Source organism: Pongo abelii, chromosome 23 (assembly GCF_028885655.2).
Source record: "Pongo abelii isolate AG06213 chromosome 23, NHGRI_mPonAbe1-v2.0_pri, whole genome shotgun sequence".
In the NCBI taxonomy this organism is placed as follows: Eukaryota; Metazoa; Chordata; class Mammalia; order Primates; family Hominidae; genus Pongo; species Pongo abelii.
Genome location: NC_085929.1, coordinates 50,625,574 through 50,643,825, shown reverse-complemented (window position 1 = coordinate 50,643,825; position 18,252 = coordinate 50,625,574). Strand labels below are relative to the sequence as shown.

General features: G+C 49.4%; 1 protein-coding gene across 2 annotated transcripts in view; it reads right to left on the bottom strand.

The window, feature by feature from the left end:
• Positions 1-18,252, bottom strand: part of PARVB (parvin beta) — a 145,640-nt gene that overhangs the window by 36,649 nt on the left and 90,739 nt on the right. For both annotated transcript variants that reach the window (XM_024239764.3, XM_024239765.3), the window contains exon 4: positions 11,819-11,921. In XM_024239764.3, the coding sequence (XP_024095532.1) occupies positions 11,819-11,921 (103 nt within the window). The remainder of the gene's footprint in view (positions 1-11,818; positions 11,922-18,252) is intronic.

Below are 18,252 nucleotides of genomic sequence, written 5' to 3'. Positions count from 1 at the left end.
AACCACCAAGACCCCGGCCTCAAGGAGGTCCCTGAAGCAGGGCAGGTTACCATGTGGCCATGGGGGCATCTTGAGATGTTGAACCATGAACTCTGAGCTTCCAGGTCACTAATCTTCCTTAGAGAATGACGCCAGATTGAAAAGGGAAGAATAGTTAAGGATAAAACTGTGGGTGTTACACTTGGGAACATTCTATGCATACAAAATGGAAAAAACATAATTCAAGATGTAGTTGAGAGGCAAGGAGGTTACCTGGGAAGAACGAGAGTGAGAGTCAAGAGGTGAGAAGACTGTCCCTGTGGGTCCCAAAAGGGAGAGGACTGATAATTTTAAAAAAGGTCTTAGAAGCTGCTTCTGCCTCCCCACACACCTGAGGCTCCCGTTCTTGTTTCTCTAACATTCTGACACCACAATAGGAAGTTAGATTAGATATTCACAGAACTGGCGATGATTTTATTACCAAGAATGAACAGGAAACAATCTGGAGGAGCGCGGACAAGAACTGTCACATTTCGTCAAGATTCAATTACTGAGACTGAGCTCCAGGCGAGCCTGCACCTCCTTCAATTTCCCTTTTGTTAGCAGTAGGTACTGGCAGGTGCCGGCCACCAGCGCCCCACCCCACACCTGCTGCAGGGCCACACGGCAGGAAGGACCCCCAGTTTCCCTGCTAGTCTTCGATTCTAAGACTCCAGTGTTTACTGATAGATCTACTCTGCAAAACAACAAAAGCGACGTCACAGAGCATCATGAGATGGTTCACTGGGAGGGTGACTGCAAGCACTCAGCACAGAGCCTTCAATACACAGCTGCTGTCAGTGACGCCAGCATTGACATGCGATCATGAAAGCAATCAAGTCCAGGCCAGTCACAAATGGGGTTTCTGTTTTGCAAGTGGTTCCCAGCACAAAGTTCTGTTTAAAGCATTTTAGCTGGAGGCCCCCATGTCTTCAGTGTTATCTCCCCAGCAGCCTCCCCTCCCTCAATTAGAAAACAAACAGCTTTGGCATCCCTTTCAGGATAATAAAATTCTAGAGCAAGGCCTGCTGGGTTCAGAATAACCTTTCGATCATTCGTTTGTTGGCTCACAGATATGGACTGAAAACCTACTATGGGACAGGCACTGTCCTAGGTGCTGGATATGGCACAGATAACAGAGGTCCCTAGTGGGGAGATAAACACCCGTAAAAAACATCAGATTGGGCGGCAGTGACTGCAAGAGAAAAAACAAAGCAGCCCAACAAAACGCATCCTGCAGGGGAGTGGAAACGATTCCCGCTTATTCATCTGATTTCCCTCCATCTGGATCTAACAGCTCCTCGCTGAGTCATCCACAGCTGTCTGTCTGAATTTGCGCCCTGGAAGTAGAGAGCAAGTAGGTCCCACAGGTGTTCAACAACCATGGAAAGGGCAGAGCAGGGCAGCTTGGAGAAGGAAGGAGAGAGATAGGATCATACAGAACTGGGTGGTCCGAGAGCCTCGCCCACCAGGGAGATGGGAAGCCTGACGCGCCCCCGTTGCACCTGCCACCATCCAGCCCCGCAGACTGAACATGGCCACGTCACCCAGGGTGGAGGAAGAGGAGTCGGCAGAGGAGCGGAGAACACTGGATTCGTTTGCCTGGGCTGCTGCAATGAAGCATGCCACACACCGTGCGGCTTAAACAATGGAGACTTATGTCACAGTTCTGGAGGCCAGAAATCCAAGATCAAGGCACCGGCAGGGTAGACCCTTCTGAGGCCCCTCTCCTGGCTTGTAGACGGCTGCCCTCTCCTTCCTGTGTCGTCACTCGGTCTCCCTCTGTGCATGTTTGTGTCCTAATCTCTTTTTATAGGAACCGTAGACATATTGGATTAGGGCCCACCCACTCATATGGCCTCATTTTACCTTCATTACCTCTTTTTATTTTTTTATTTTTTTGAGATGGAGTTTCACTCTCGTCACTCAGGCTGGAGTGCAATGGCACCATCTCAGCTCACTGCAACCTCCGCCTCCCAGGTTCAAGCGATTCTCCTGCCTCAGCCTCCCCAGTACCTGGGATTATAGGCGTGTGCCACCACGCCCAGGTAATTTTTGTATTTTTAGTAGAGGCGGGGTTTCGCCATGTTGATCAGGCTGGTGTCGAATTCCTGATCTCAAGTGATCTGCCCACGTCAGCCTCCCAAAGTGCTGGGATTACAGGTGTGAGCCACCACGCCCAGCCTATTACCTCTATAAATACAGTCACATTCCGAGGTTCAACCTGCAGGGCTGGCTGGTAGCAGGGACAGTGGGGCCTGCCAGGCTACCCATCTCTCCTAGTGGGTGAGGCTCTCATACCTTGCAATGTGCCTGTATTTAAATAGGCAATTAAGGTCAAATGAGGTCACATGGGTGGGCCCTGCATGTAGGACTTGAACATATGAATTTGGCAGTGGAAACAGTAGGCAACAGAGACCAAAGAGACTGGCCATGCCCGGATGCTGCCTTAGGCTGGGTCTTGGGTGACTCCTGTGCAGCAGAGAATATGGCACATGATCACCTGCATCATCAGACATCACTGTGCCCACTGATGGGGGCCGCAGGAGCAGCTCATCACTGTGCCCACTGACAGGGGCCGCAGGAGCAGCTCAGGGCTCTGTCGTGGCCAGGACCCCTATCTTCCTAGCACAGAAAGAGAGAAAGCTGCGGAGGATTCTCCCATGTAGCAGGTGACCCTGAGTGATGGCCACATGTGGGGTTGAGTACACATGTGATGAAGAACCTCACCTTCACAAGGAGAGGGTGTGCCCATGAGTGAGCAGCAGGACAACAGCCAGGAGCTCCCGCAGCACGGGCACCTCACTCTGACCATATGCAGTCTACCTTGAGGGCTGCATTGCAAACACAGGGGAACTACACCCCCAGAAACCTGGCATGTGGCAGAGAACCTGGCAGCTGCTTCCAGAATCTTCTTTCAAGAAGAGGGATTCGGCTGGGTGTAGTGGCTCATCCTTGTGATCCCTGCACTTTGGGAGGCCAAGGTGGCAGGATCATTTGAGCCCAGTTCAAGACTAGCCTGGGCAACATGGCAAAACTGTAGTGCTACAGAAAATACAAAAATTATCTGGGCATGGTGGTATGCATCTGTGATCCCAGCTTCCCGGGGAAGCTGAGGTGGGAAGATCATCCAAGCCTAGGGGTCAAGGCTGCAGTAAGCTGTGATCACGCCACTGCACTCCAGCCTGGGCAACAGAGTGAGACACTATCTCAAGAGAAAAAAAAAAGAAGAGGGACTCCTCTGGGGTCCTGCTGGTTCACTCTGGGCAATTTCCACATGGCCAAACCAGAAGTCTGTTCTCTTTCCTCCTCTCACCTCCTAGAAGCACCTCCTTTACCCTTCCTGAATGCAACACTCCTCTGGCTCCCCCTCGTGACTGACCTTTGCCAGAACTTCCTCTTCGTGACCACTAATGGCTGACAGCCCAGACCCAGTCCTCAGACCTCTTCTCTACTACAGATGCACAGAAGTTGGCTTTGACCTTGGTATTCAGCTAAAATCTCCTATTTGGTTTGGGCTTCTGCCTTTGGAAAGCCAAAGAGCTGAATGTCTACATCGGTGTCATTCCTGGCATCCCGGAGCTCAAGGATCAGGTGATCACATCAGTGGTATCACATCAAGAGAATATCACATCACAGTATATTATGTCATTTCAGCGTAACAACATTCAGAAAACCGGGCAAGACATTCTGACGCTCTGTTACTATCTGAATATTCTAGTCCATTGTTCTTTTTTTCAGTTTAAAAAAAAGTGGTTGTAATATGTCAAACCACTTGACACTCAAGAGATTTTAGAATTGCCTTCTCAAGTGCTTATGCGATTATTCAAACACGATGGAACAGCAGCTACTCCACAAGAAAAAGGCTGCTTGAGCCAAAGGAAGCCTCATGTTATACTTTATGGATAACACAACTGATATAGCAGGACTCATGGACAATCACAGCAACCCAGAGTAAGTGCTGCATTTGCTAGCACTAACTGAAGAGGGAACCAAAAGGATGTGCCTTGAGAGGCGAGGATGTGGCTTTAAAGATGTCCCTGTAATTCTACTCTATAGAAGGCACTGGCATGGTTTACAGGCAACCATGGCTGAGATGCAGATGCAAATTCAGAGCCTGTCCTGAGATTCTGAGGGCCAGTTCCACAGCCAGGCTGCCAGATACAAGGCTTGCAGACATACTGTTTCAAGTCATTGGGTGGGAGAAGCCACAGGTGCAGGCAAAAGAATCAGAAATAAAAAATGAAAATGAACAAAACACTTGTTTGCTTCTGAAAATATTAGAAAGTATCTGCTTCAGGCAGGGAGCAAAGTACCAATTGGGGGGACTGCTTCAACAGAGGGCCATCATCAGCAACAGCCAAATCTTCACAGCCAAGATTAAAGAGGAGGTAAGTCTCTACCATAACCAGCCACTCAGAGAGAGAAAAACTGACAGCCCAGGGGCACCTTCACATGAGGAGTATCCCTTCAGACAGCATCAGCCAAAGGTCCACGTGCTCCTCCAGCCTTCTGAGTTGAAAGTGAGCATCTAGCATCACAAATGTCTGGTTCGAAGACCTCAAGAGCGACTGGTACCCAACAGTGCTGGGTGTGACTGTACTGATACTGCAATGCAAAACATCAAAACTTTGGCCACTAACGTTTTTAATAATAAAATTGTGATAATTACGACACAATCTTGATGAACATTTCAGACTTATTCTTGTACCATGGGAGCTCATTCTAAGATGGGGATTCTCACCTTAGCCAAATATAGATGTTAATTCTTGGCCATTCGGCATTCAGGCAAATAAAATTTGGAACACCCTCTTTGGGTGAAGCCACGCAGTCCCATGGTGCTAAACATCAGCTCAGTGCTGCTGGGTTCACATATACACTGCAGCCTGGACTCCAGGCTCACCTGCTCAGCATCACCTCCAAGAGGGCAGGTATCTCAGCCCCAGCATGTACAACACAGACCCCCACCTTCCCCACCTCCCACCCTACTCCCAAGGGCTTCCCATTTACCAGTTGCTCAAGCCACAAACAAACCTGGCCATCAGTCTTGATTCCTATGGCAGTTTAACTGCACAGTACCTCCCCATGTCTGCCCTTCCACTCTGGGGGCTGAGCTACTTCATCAGATGCCTGGGCCATGGCAATGGTGTCCTGACTGATCTCTCAGTTCCAACTCCTGACTCTCCTCCCCATCCATTCTGCACCCAGAAGCCTAAGTGACCTTTTAAACTCTAACCCAATCCACATCACAGCCCTACTCAAAACCTTCAACGGCTTCCTGTCACTTGGAATAAAGACTGTTGTCTAGCAGGGCTGAATGAGATCTGGCCCCAGCCTCATCTCTTGGCTCTCTCCCTCCCTCTCTGCCCCCTCGGCCCCGCCTCCACCTCTTTTCACTGCTCCTCCAACACAACAGGCTCTTTCTCGCTTTAGAACCTCGGCCCAGAACACTCTTCCCAAGCTCACTGCGCAGACATGTGCTCAGATGTCGCCTCCCCAGAGGAGCTGCCCTGGATTGCCTTCCCCACCCCCACCCACCACTGTACCTCATAACCTTCTGTTACTTTCCTCCTAGCACTCGTCATTCCTTTAAAACATCATCTGTGTTTCAGGTTGAATCACTCCACCCCATAATACTTCTCTTTCTTCACTCTGCTAGAACGTGTGCTGGGAGAGTGGGCAGGGGCAGGGTGGGGGCTCATCTCTCTTGTTTCCACTGCGTCTCTAGAGCCAAGAGCCACCCGACACATGTAAGCCAATGAACACTCGTTCATCAGATGAATGAATGAATGTGTGACCAAAACAAACACAGACATGTTTCCCTCCAAATATACTTTCTGAGGGCCAGCCGAATAAGGACAAACAATGTGGTCCAAGCATCACTGTCCTTCAGAGTGAGTTATGGGGACATGGCCTCCCCAGCACCTCATCCCCCACCCTCACCACCACCTGTCACAAGTCTAGGAGGTTTCCCTCCAAGAGCTGCTCTGTAAGAGCCATTTGTGCAGAGTGTGCAAACTCTGTCCAGAGGCAGCTACAGATGCTGCACCCCTATGTTTTCAGAGCCAAGTTTCTCTGGCAGGGGCTCCCCTAGTCTCTCTCTCTCCTGAACAGCACCCCATCCCCTACCCACTCACATCCTTGTGGCAGCCCCCGCCCAGCCCACATATCCCCTGCAGCAGATACTCTTCTGTCACAACAGTGGAGAAAAACATGATTCCACCCCAGTCACCAGCCCTGCCCTGAGGGAGTGACCCTCCAGGATGGCCCACGGGGAGACCCTTCCACCAGGATGAGGCTTCTGTGGGACTGACCCTCCAGGATGGCCCACAGGGAGACCTTTCTACCAGTATGCGGCTTGTCTGTGGGAGTCAGCCCATGGGGAGACCCTTCCACCAGGATGGGGCTTGTCTGTGGGAGTGACCCTCCAGGACAGCCCCCGGGGAGACCCTTCCACCAGGATGGGGCTTGTCTATGCAGTCCATCAAAGCAGGGAGGTTGAGCAGAAAAGAAACCCCAGACAGAGGATCTGCTGACCCCATCAATGCTGGGGATGACACGGGTGGAATCTCATGCTGACCTTTAAGAGATATGCTATCCCACGAACAAGGGGACACTGAGTTCTTCAGGCCACTGTCACAGGCATTTGTGGACCCTGAAAACATATAAGAGCTCTATGAGAACTGAAAGATTGTTCAGCAAATAGCTGATCCCTTCTGGAGTCTGTGGATGGCACTGAGGACCAAAAATCCAAACAACACTCATCTATCTGTCCCCCTTTCATTTCCCACAAGAGGACCCCACAATCTTCATAGGTAATGAAACTGCAGGAATTTTTTCATTGACTTAATCAACAAATATTTATCATGTGCCAGTCACCCAGGGGACTTGGGGTAGATGGGGTACCCAGCAGGGAGCCAGACACTCCTTATTTCTGCTCTTGGCATTTATTTGTCTGTTTAAAAAACAACAGCAATAACAACTCCTGCTTATTGACAACAGACCTGTGCCAGGCACTGTGCCAGGGGCTCCATCCACGTAATTTCAGCAGGCAGATTGGATGGTTCCCAGTGGACAGACATGAAAAGGAGCTACTATGGTCAGGCGCAGTGGCTCATGCCTGTAAACCCCACACTTTGGGAGGCCGAGGTGGGTGGATTGCTTGAGCCCAGGAGTTCAAGACCAGCCTGGGCAACATGGCAAAGCCTCGTATCTATAAAAAATACAAAAAATAAGTCATGCGTGGTGGCAAACCCCTGTACTCCCAGCTACTCGGGCGGCTAAGGTGGGAGAATCACCTGAGCCCAGGAAGTGTAAACTGCAGTGAGCCGTGATCGTACCACCGCACTCCAGGCCAGCCAATGGAGTGAGACCCTGTCTCGAAAAGAAAAGGAGCTGCAGCAACCACAGGCTCACTCCCTTCCTCTCTCTCCCTCTCAAAATTATGCACCTCAAAGGCACAGTTCTCTGCCCCTGGACCCTCCCCGATCAGCATGTTACCCCCACCACTGCGCCAAAACTGCTCTCATCTAGGCCACCAATGACCCATCAGGTGCCAAATCTAATGGTCAATACATTTGAGTGACGCAGAGAAATTGGAGTGTTGCAGGAGCAAGGGAGCCATTTTTTAATGGAAATATTACATCATGTCTGCACACTGAACAGTCCAGGGAAGACAGAAAGTGGCTACAGAAAAGATCAACCAAGGCACAACAGACCTGGGAAGGCCAGAGGTGAGAGAGGTGAAGCCTCTCAGAATTTGAGAATTCCTTCCTCTACAGTGGTCAGCTCAAGGAAGCAACTCTTTACACTTGAGGTCAACAATTCTAGTTTCTTCAACATCTGCATGAGGATATTCCCACAATATTATTGGTGATAGAAAAATATTAGAAATGACAAAAATGCCCCACATAGGAGACTGGGTGAATAAACTAAGGAACATCCACACAGTGGAGTACAATGCAGCCATAAAGAAAAAGAAAGGTGATCTCCACCTGCAAGGATTCCTAGAACATATTAAGTGAAACAAGCAAGGTGTGTTAAAGAATGTATAAAATACACCACCTTTTATGCAAGGAACAAAAGGGAAATGAGCAGGTGTGTGTATGGACATTTTTGTAAAGAAACATAAGAAGGATAAAATCAGAATCCACTGAAAATTGTTACCCGGGAGTGTATACGTGGGAGAGACAGCAGTGAGACTTCTCTCCCTCTCGACAGGGTCTCACTCTGTTGCCTAGGCTGGAATGCAGTGGTACAATCATGGCTCCCTGCAGCCTCAACTTCTTAGGCTCAAGTGATCCTCCTGCCTCAGCCTCCTGAGCAGCTGGGAATACAGGTGCATGGTGCACATCACCACGACTGGTAATTTGTAGAGCTGAGGTCCCACTATGTTGCCCAGGCTGGTCTCAAACTCTTCGGCTCAAGTGATCCTCCTGGCTCAGCCCCTCAAGGTGCTGGGATGATAGGCTGAGCCACCAGACCTGGCTAAGACCTTTCAAGGTATGTCATTTTCATAGTTTTGACTTTTGAAGCATGTAAATGCTTTACATTTTTAAAAGTAATATTAAATAAAATTAAATGTAAACATATACCCAAAAACTAAATACAGAGAGAAACAAATTAATCTATTTATACATTAAATGGATGACATGACCACTCAAAAAGAAAATAATTCAGTTAAGTTCTGAACACAGAATTCTGACTATATACTCTTAGTGGATATATTGTACAGTTAAAAAAATAATGGCAAAGAAATCTTGTACCTAGCATGTTTGTAGTTGATAGAGGTATTGGTATCGTAATTCCGACACTATTTTTGTATGCAATCAGAGTAAATAGCAAATATATTTCTGGAACCAAGGTTCTCCCTGGAGATTGGAATACAGAATGCTGACAATTAAGGGATAAACTTGTAGCATTGAACTGGAATTAGAAGCAGCAGTGTGAACTCACAATTTTTAAAAAACTAGACATTTGCTACCTCTTTTGACTTAAAGAGACTAGAAGTAATGACATCCCAGTAGCCACAAGCACCCATAGGGCCCAGATTTTGCTATCTAATTACCATTCCCTTTTGAACATAAAATAATCCATCAGTCCAGGGGAATATATTATTCTATTTTAGGGGATTTTTTTTTTTTAAAAAAAAAAGGACACAGGAGAAGAAAAGCGCTTATTTACAGAAGAAAATGCCAGCTAATAAGTGAGGAAGCCATGATAAATATAGAGAAATCACTATTTTGCAATCTCCAGCATAATATTTAGAGATGACATTTAGCATGATTTAGAGAATGACAATCAGTGGATAATAAAATCATGGGGAGCGCGTCATGGGTGAACAAGACGTTCACACAGTCTCAGAGTCTGCCCCTCTAGAGACCATGTATTAAAAAGGAAAGAAGGGCTGAGCATAGTAGCTCACACCTGTAGTCCCAACACTTTGGGAGGCCAACACGAGAGAATTGCTTCAGGCCAGTTCAAAACCAGCCTGGGCAACATAGCAAGGACCCTGTCTCCAACACAAAAAAATTAAATTTAAAAATTTAATACAAAACAATTAGCCGGCCAGGCACAGTGGCTCACACCTGTAATCCCAGCACTTTGGGAGGCCGGGGTGGGTGGATCACGAGGTCAGGAGATCGAGACCATCCTGGCCAACATGGTGAAACTCCATCTCTACTAAAAAAACAAAAATTAGCTGGGCATGGTAGTATGTGCCTGTAATCCCAGCCACTCAGGAGGCTAAGGCAGGAGAATCACTTGAACTAGAGAGTCAGAGGTTGCAGTGAGCTGAGATCACACCACTGCACTCCAGCCTGGGTGACAGAGCGAGACTCCGTTTCAAAAAAAAAAAAAAAAAAAAACACCCAAGTGTGGTGGTGCACATCTGTAGTCCTAGCTACTCTAGAGGCCAAGGTGGGAGGATCACTGGAGCCCAGGAGTTTGAGGGTGCAGTGAGCTATGTTCACCCCACTACACTCCAGCCTAGGCAACTGAGTGAGACCCTGACTCTACCAAAATAGAACAAGTAAAAAAGTTTTTTTTAAAAGGAAAGAAGCACCTTTACAATGGAGAAACCCATAGGCCACCGCCTTAACCCAGTGATCAAATCGTTAGCACCACCAATGACAGGCAGCCTGGCATCATGTGCTCCTCCTGATATGATGCCCCCATGAAGACATGCAGGCAGCGTAGTCACACTCTCCGCAGAAACATATGACCCAGATCTCATCGTGAGGAGACAGACAGATCCTGATGGGAGGATATTCTACAAGACAAGAGGCTCGGACCCTTCCAAAATGTCATAAAAGATGGAAAGACAGAACAGAACGGAGAGAGGGAAAGGGAAGGTGGTTCCAGATGAAAGAAGCCCAAAAGAAGAGACAAACGTTCATGTGTGATTCGCTCCTAGATCCAAGCAAAAGGCATCATGGGGACAACCAGGGACATCTGATCATTCAGGCAGACCCCCAGGGCTGTTGTGAGAACCAACTGTGATCATGGCATCGTGGGGACAACCAGGGACATCTGATCATTCAGGCAGACCCCCAAGGCTGTTGTGAGAACCAACTGTGATCATGGTATCGTGGGGACAACCAGGGACATCTGATCATTCAGCCAGACCCCCAGGGCTGTTGTGAGAACCAACTGTGATCATGCAGGAGCACCTGACCCAGGCCCTGTACCTGGGGCTGCTCCGTAAACAGGTCAGAGAAAGGCCCCGCGGCCGGGCTTGAGAGCTATGCTTGGGGCCAGGCTGCCCGGCTGTTCTCCAGGAGACTGTGGGCCCCAACGTCCCCACCTGTCGAAGGCGATGGCAGTACTGCCTCCTAGGACCATTGTGACAATGAGACACGACAGTGCCAGGCATAGTGAGAACCCACTACAAGTCCGAGAATTCCTCTCATTCATCATCTGCGAACTCTGCTCTTCCATTTTTTGCCTGGCAACTCTTTGCTCGTTCTTCCGTATGAGTTGCAAGGCCGCCCCGCCCCCAGGCCAGGCCGGCGTCCTCTACTCAGAACCTGTGGCATCTCCAAAGGCCCTCATCACAACCAATCTGAACAGTAACTGTAACTATTCAAAAATATTTGTCTTTTCAGACAGACTGTAAGTTCGAAGGACAAGGATCACGTCTGTTTCAAAGATCACTGTATCCCTGGCACCCAGCCCTCGGGACTCATCCAACATCTGATGAATAAACAACCAGTTTGTCTGCTCATCAAACCATGCATCAGTCAGTCCCGGGAAGATCACTAAACTGCCCTCACCCAGCAAATGCAGACACTAGAGCCCGCCCCTGGTGAGGGAACGTGAGCTATCATGTATTTGGTGACACATTCACTCACAGAATATCGCTGGGGACCCGCTTCCCTCCTGCTGCCTCCCATCCTGAACTGAAGGAGCTCAAGTCGAAAGAGGGTGGAAGGGACACAAAGTGGGCCTGAGACCAAACAGGATGGGAGCCGCAGGCAGTTTTGAAAGCTGTCCCCAACCTGCTGCTGCCGCATGGCTGGGTGCTCTGTAGAAACGGCAAGGGGAGAGAGGACCCTGAAGCCACAGCCCAGGGCCTGGGGGCACCACCTGGGAGATGCACACTGGGAGGTGGGAGGTGTGCACTGGGAGGTGGGAGGTGCACACTGGGAGGTGGGAGGTGTGCACTGGGAGATGCACACTGCAGCTTTGAGTGTCTTCCTAGGACCTGTGGCCGATGTCACCATGCAGAGAATCCTGGCCCAGCCCAGGGCTGCTGCAGGGAGATGGGGGTGAGACAGAGCTGTCCCTGCTGTGGACTCACCCAAGAGCTTCTGCAGCACCTGGCCATCATACAGGTCTTCCTCCAGCTGCTTCACAATGATCCTCTCCTCCACCAGCACATCATTAATCCAATCGAGGAGGACCTGTGGGAGACGCAGGCGTTATGGCTTCACTCTGCCAGTGCCATGGTGATGAGGCAGTGACCAGGGAAAGCACAGAAACAGAGACTGCACAGCTCTGCAGCCACCACCAGGACCAGAACAAGCACAGGGACAGAGGCTGCACAGTTCTGGGGCCACCACCAGGACCAGGGCAAGCACAGAGACAGAGGCTGCACAGCTCTGCAGCCGCCACCAGGTCCAGAGCTAGCACAGGGACAGAGGATGCACAACTCTACAGCCACTAGGACCAGAGCATCTGGTGTTCACCTTGGTATGGGCGGGGGGCCAAATGATCAAGCATTGTTAATACTGCCCTCTCATCACCCCAAGACAGTCAAGGTGACCTACAAGATATCCATTCCTCCCTGGTCACCCTAAGCCTCAACCCACCCTAACCCAGGACAGCAAAGGGAAGTCATGCATGATTACTGACAAGCTTGGTGTGCCCACTGTCAGCTGCATTTTGTATGCACCCTTACTGAGACAGAATTCTCACTCCACACAATTCATCTTTTAAAAGTGTGTGATTCGATCTACTTCCCCTCTCCATGGATTTGGCTTTCTGGACATTTCATATTAATAGGAGCCGATGATGTCTGCCCTTTCGTGTGTGGCTTCTTTCACTGAGCATGTTTTCAAGGTTCATCCATGTTATAGCATGTTTCCGTCCATCTTTTGTGCCTACGCTGAATCATATTCTATCTCATGGGGGACCACATTTTGTTTCTCCATCCCTTGGTTGATGGTTATTTCAGTTATCACCCCTTTTTAGGTACTGTGAGTGGTGCTGACATGAACATTCAGGTACAAGTCTCTTTGTGGATGTGAGTTTCATTTTTCCAGGCCAGCCTTCCTCTTAAGCCTTTTTGCAACAGATTTTCTATTCAGTTCACTGGGTGATACACGTTAGAAGGAGATTGCTTCCATTGTGAAAGTACCTATGGAAAGACAGGACTCCCACCGAACACAATTCCACCTGGCCAGTCTGCTTCTGACACGTCTATTCCACAAAATAAAATGGACTCAATCAATGGCACAGAGTGCGTGATTTTCCTGTGCAAGGGAAACTAATACAATGATCTCATTGGTCCCAGTAACCTCTCGGAAATGGGAATTTATGACCCCTCTCAGAGATGAACAAAAGGGCACAAGTCCAGAATATACCGTCCCCTGTCACTCTGAAACAGCTGCAACCTGCGACATTGGCCACAAGGCAAATTTCTGTGAAGCACATTCTATTTTCCCAGTAACACAAAAATATCGAACCTGACACACAAGCCCACAAGGAACAGAGGTTAAAATAAATTAAAGGGCGGTTTGCAGGGAGAGGTGCATGGCTCTGTGGCATTCTGGTCTTGTCAATGCCACCTCTGAAGGTCGGGGCACAGCACCAACTACCCTGCTTCCACCCCGGGCTCTCCCTGCGAGGTGGCTGGCAGGGGGAGGGAAAGCACTGGCCTGGGAGTCCCAGGGCTGCACCTGAACCCCCTCAGTTCCCAAAGAGCGGCCTCCCCCCACCCCCCATGGCCCACAGAGCCCCACACTCACTGGCTTCTTGCCCTCCTCCTTCACCCTCTGCAGCCTCCCTTGGGGGATCCTCCCTGACTCCCCCGACCTTCACATGGCGCGTTCCTGAGGGCCCTGGACAGCTCCCCTTCTCCCTCCCCACTCTCTTCCGAGGCCGGTTTCTGCCCTCCTGCAACTTCCAGTGCCGTCCCTAACCCAGGACCCCCTAAGCACAGGGCCCGCCTCCCCATGCTCCTCCCACGGAGCAGGGTAGGGGGGTTCCGTGAGCGTCTCTAACAGGACTCACCACACCCCAGGTGTGCTCCTTTCCAGGGAAGGCAGGAAGGCCACCATCCTCCAGTCTCGGATCCTGGACTTCGCCTTCTCACCCCACTTCTGTCCACTTCTTAACCGGTTCCACTCCTCCCCATCTCCCTCTTGTCCCTAGGCCATGGCCACAGCCACCCCTGAACACCCTGCCCCCTTGCTGGGGTTCTTCAAATAGCCCAAGCTCATCTGCGCCACGGGGCCTCTGCACACACCACTGCCCCTAACCAAAATACCACCCCCTCCCTCACTGCCTGAGCAGCACTCCCTCCTCCAGAGCTCAGACCACCCCAGCCCTCTAGGCAGCATCTGCCATCACAGCTCTCAGTACCCCAGCACCCTGTCTCATCCTGTCCCATTAGCAATGGGAGCAAATCTTTGAAAGGCTCTCCCCTGTTAGGCGCCAAGGTCTATGAGGCCAGAAGCTATGACCAGCTTGTTTGTGGCTCTGCCCCGGCACCAGCACTTGCTGCCTGGCACCAGAGCTCTGTAAGGATGTGGTGAATCAGTGGACTAATTTACTAGGCACTACTGCAGACCAGGCTCTGGTGACAAACAGGACAGACGAGGCCTCTGCCTTGAGGGCCTTACATTCTAACTAGACCCCAAGAGACACATGGACGCCCACAGTTTCAGGTTGTGATGGGTGATAGAAAGGAAAATAAAGCTGGATCCAGTGGAGAAACCGGGTGAGCACGCCTGCGCAGATGATGACGGCCAACGCCAATCGCAAAGGTGTGCAGATGGGTGTGCCCCGATACGCGATGAAAATGGCACTTTACCTCACAGACTTTCTCCCCAAAGTGATAACCCGATTGAATCATGAAGAAAGCATCAGACAAACCCCAACAGAGGGACAGTCTACAAACTCTCTGAGCAGTACTCCTCAAAACTGTCAAGGTCAACAGAAACAAGGAAAGTCTGAGAAACTGTCAGAGGCCAGAGAAGCCTCAGGACTGAATGCAATGTGGTGTCCTAGGAGGAACCCTGAGACGGCCAAAGGAGAGCAGGTGACACTGAGGATATCTGAATAAAGCACCTCCATAGTTAGCAATGGGATGTATCCGTGTTGGTGCAGGGCCTTAGTTAGTAACAATGTATCTGTGTTGGTACAGGGCCTTAGTAACAATGTATCTGTGTTGGTACAGGGCCTTAGTTAGTAACAATGTGTCAGTGTTGGGGCAGGGCTTTAGTAACAATGTACAATGTATCCGTTCTGGTGTAGGGCCTTATTTAGTAACAATCTATCTGTGTTGGTGCAGGGCCTTAGTAACAATGTATCCGTTTTGGTACAGGAATTGTAACAAGCTCGCTGGCAGGAGGATCGCTTGAGCCTTGGAAGTCAAGGATGCAGTGAGCTGTGATTGCACCACTGCACTCCACCCTGGGCGACAGAGTGAGACCCTGTTTTGGGAGCCTCAGGTGGCATCTGAGCAGAGACAGAAAAGGGTGAGGACGAGCTGCGTGGACACCTGAAGGAAAGAGCGCTGGAGGCAGAGGGGACAGCCAGGAGGAACCCTGCCAGTGAGCTGAGCACAGGGGACTGATAGTGACAGGAGTGGGGGGAGGGGGACAGGGCCGACCCTGGACTCTCCCCCAGGCTGAGGGGGGAGGGGGCCGTGAAACCGCTCGGGTCAGGGTATTCCCCCCAGACCAAGAGACTTGGAGTGCCACCCAGGGTGGCTCTTGAAGACTGACCCAGCCACTGACCCCAAGCCAATGCCCCCAGCCACAGAACCCAGACTGCTGCATCTATGCTCTGCCCCCCCAGGAACTTGCTCTGGCCACTTAGTGAGATTATATGGGTTTGGTTTTTGTTTGTTTTTTTGTTTTCAAAGCATGTCATTTAAATTTGAGAGACAACACTAAGTTTACAGACACACAGAGCAGCAATCCTAACTACCCTTTTTGGTCTTCAAAGCCCTCCTCTGCCTGCTTCCACTCTCTCGCCACCCTGATTTCCACCACAGGTTCCCCATGATCCTCCCAGCTCCCCGGCTGACCTCCTTCTGACCTGCAGCCTCCCAGGCTGCAGACCTCTTCCCTCCACCAACCACTCAGCCCTTGACAGCCAGGTAAGGCCAGGGACAGAGCCTCTTCCACCTCCTCAGAGCTCCCAGGAAAGCCCCAAGCCCGAGAAATGCCGCAAATACTAGATAAGTGACTACTCGTAATATTTTGCATGTCTTTTATAATTTTTGGCTAATGGCTTTAAAATGGGTTTTCCTGGTGCAGCGGCTCACACCTGCAATCCTAGCACTTTGGGAGGCTGATGCACGATGATTTTTTGAGCCCAGGAGTTTGAGACTACCCTGGGCAATAAAATGAGACCCCATCTCTACAAAAAAATTTAAAAATTAGCCAGGTGTGGCAGTGCACACCTGTAGTCCCAGCTACTCGGGGGTCTGAGGCAGAAGCATTGCTTGAGCCTGGGAGGAAGCTGCAGTGAGCCGTGATGGTGACACCGCACTCCAGCCTGGGTGACAGAGCAAGACCCTGTCTCAAAAAAAAAAAAAAAAAAAAAAGTTTTGCAGGTAGAATTTTAAAACACCCCCTAAAATCCCGACCTGCTGGTGTACACGCCTGTGTAAATACAGCATGGCATGAATACGTAGGGTCTGCATTAAGACCCAGCTCCAACAGAGTTTTAGCTGTGTGACCTTGAGTCACTCACTTAACCTCTCTGGACCTCAGAGTCTTCATTCAGAAAGGAAAATAAGTCAGTCCCTAGCCCTGTGCACACTATATGACCCAGCAATTCCAGCTCTAATTTATACCAAGGTACTAATCCAAATGTGGCCCTAAATGCTTACTAGCTCTGGAATGATTCCAAATTTGTGTAGGAAAAATGAAAAACTCAGAGAAGCCTGAAGGGACATATATGAAAAAAAAAAAATTAGCCCTGCCTTCTGTTGGATTTTTCTGTCTTCCAGGTTTTCAGCAGCATATATTACTCTGGCAGTTCAAAAAGATAATAATTATCATTTTTACAAATTAATCACTATCCAGATGGCTTCTAAAGAACTTGACAAGCAGGTCTTAAATGCATATATAGGTCGGGTGCAATGGCTCACGCCTGTAATCCCAGCACTTTGGGAGGCCAAGGCTGGTGGATCACTTAAGGTCAGGAGATTGAGACCAGCCTGGCCAACATAGTGAAACCCTGTCTCTACTAAAAATACAAAAATTAGCTGGCCATGGTGGTGCATGCCTGTAATTCTGGCTACTTGAGAGGCTGAGGCAGGATAATCACTGGAACCTGGGAGGCGGAGCTTGCAGTGAGCCCAGATTGCACCACTGCACTCCAGACTGGGCAACAGAGAAAGACTCCATCTAAAAATAATAATAATAATAATAATAATAATAATAATAATTAAAATAAAATAAAATGCATATGTAAATTCAAGGGACTCCTGGATTGCCAAAACAATCTGAAAAAGATGAACAAAACTGGAGGACCCACACTCCACTGTTTCAAACTTGACTACAAAGCTCCAGTCATCGAAACTGTGGGACTGACATCAAGGCTGACACAGACCCATGGAACAGAAAGGGGCGTCCAAGATAAGTCTCACATCACAGTCAACTGATATTAACAAGGATACCAGGATAATTCAGTGGAGAGAAAATAGTCCTGTTTCCTGCCTTAGTCTTCTGTGGAGCATGCAGGCCATGTGATCTCATTTTCACTCATCAGGTCTGTCTCGCCAGCTGGCCTGGCAGCTCCTCCCAGGTGGGGCCTGTGTTTTGTTCAGTGCCATATCTCCAGCAGCTAAAGCAGGCACAGACCCACAGAAGGGGCTCAAACTGCAGAACTGCCTATGGACTTTCTAGAAAGGTCTCCTGGGCATGCAGACATTTGGTTCCAGAGGCTGCCTTGCTCAGAGCTCAGTCTTGTTAGGAAACACACAAGAGACAACATTGCTGCTATAAAGAAAACTGAAAAAAGAAAAAAAAAAAAATCACATCTGGATCTCAAACCCGGTCTAAGACCAAACCCAAAAATAACAAACAGAAAGATTAAAATCAAATTCCATGCAGCAGGCCATGGCAGTCCTCTCTGGGAAGCGAAAGCTGTTCACGGCCCAGTTCCACCGCCACCCCGAGGAGGTACAACTTATTCCTGGATACCACAGCGCATGCTGCCACTGTACTTCCCAGGCCATCCATCTTAATCTGCTATGCCACAAAATACTTTTTAAAGATAGCACTAGTCATTATTTTTAGGGACGCACTCATTTGCCAACCCCGAATCCTGTGGGCAGATGTCTAGCACATACATTAATTGTGCTCGTGCATACCACTCCATCACACGTCTTACAAGCTTTTGCTTTAACCAGAATTTTTTTAAAAAATTACTTTTCCTTTAGATCCTTCTGAATTATAATCAGGATCTGCAGCCTGTCTCCCCCAGAGCTATGACAGTTATGTTTAAATCACTTCCAAAAAGAGTCGGATGAGGGCTGATTGCAACAGGCAG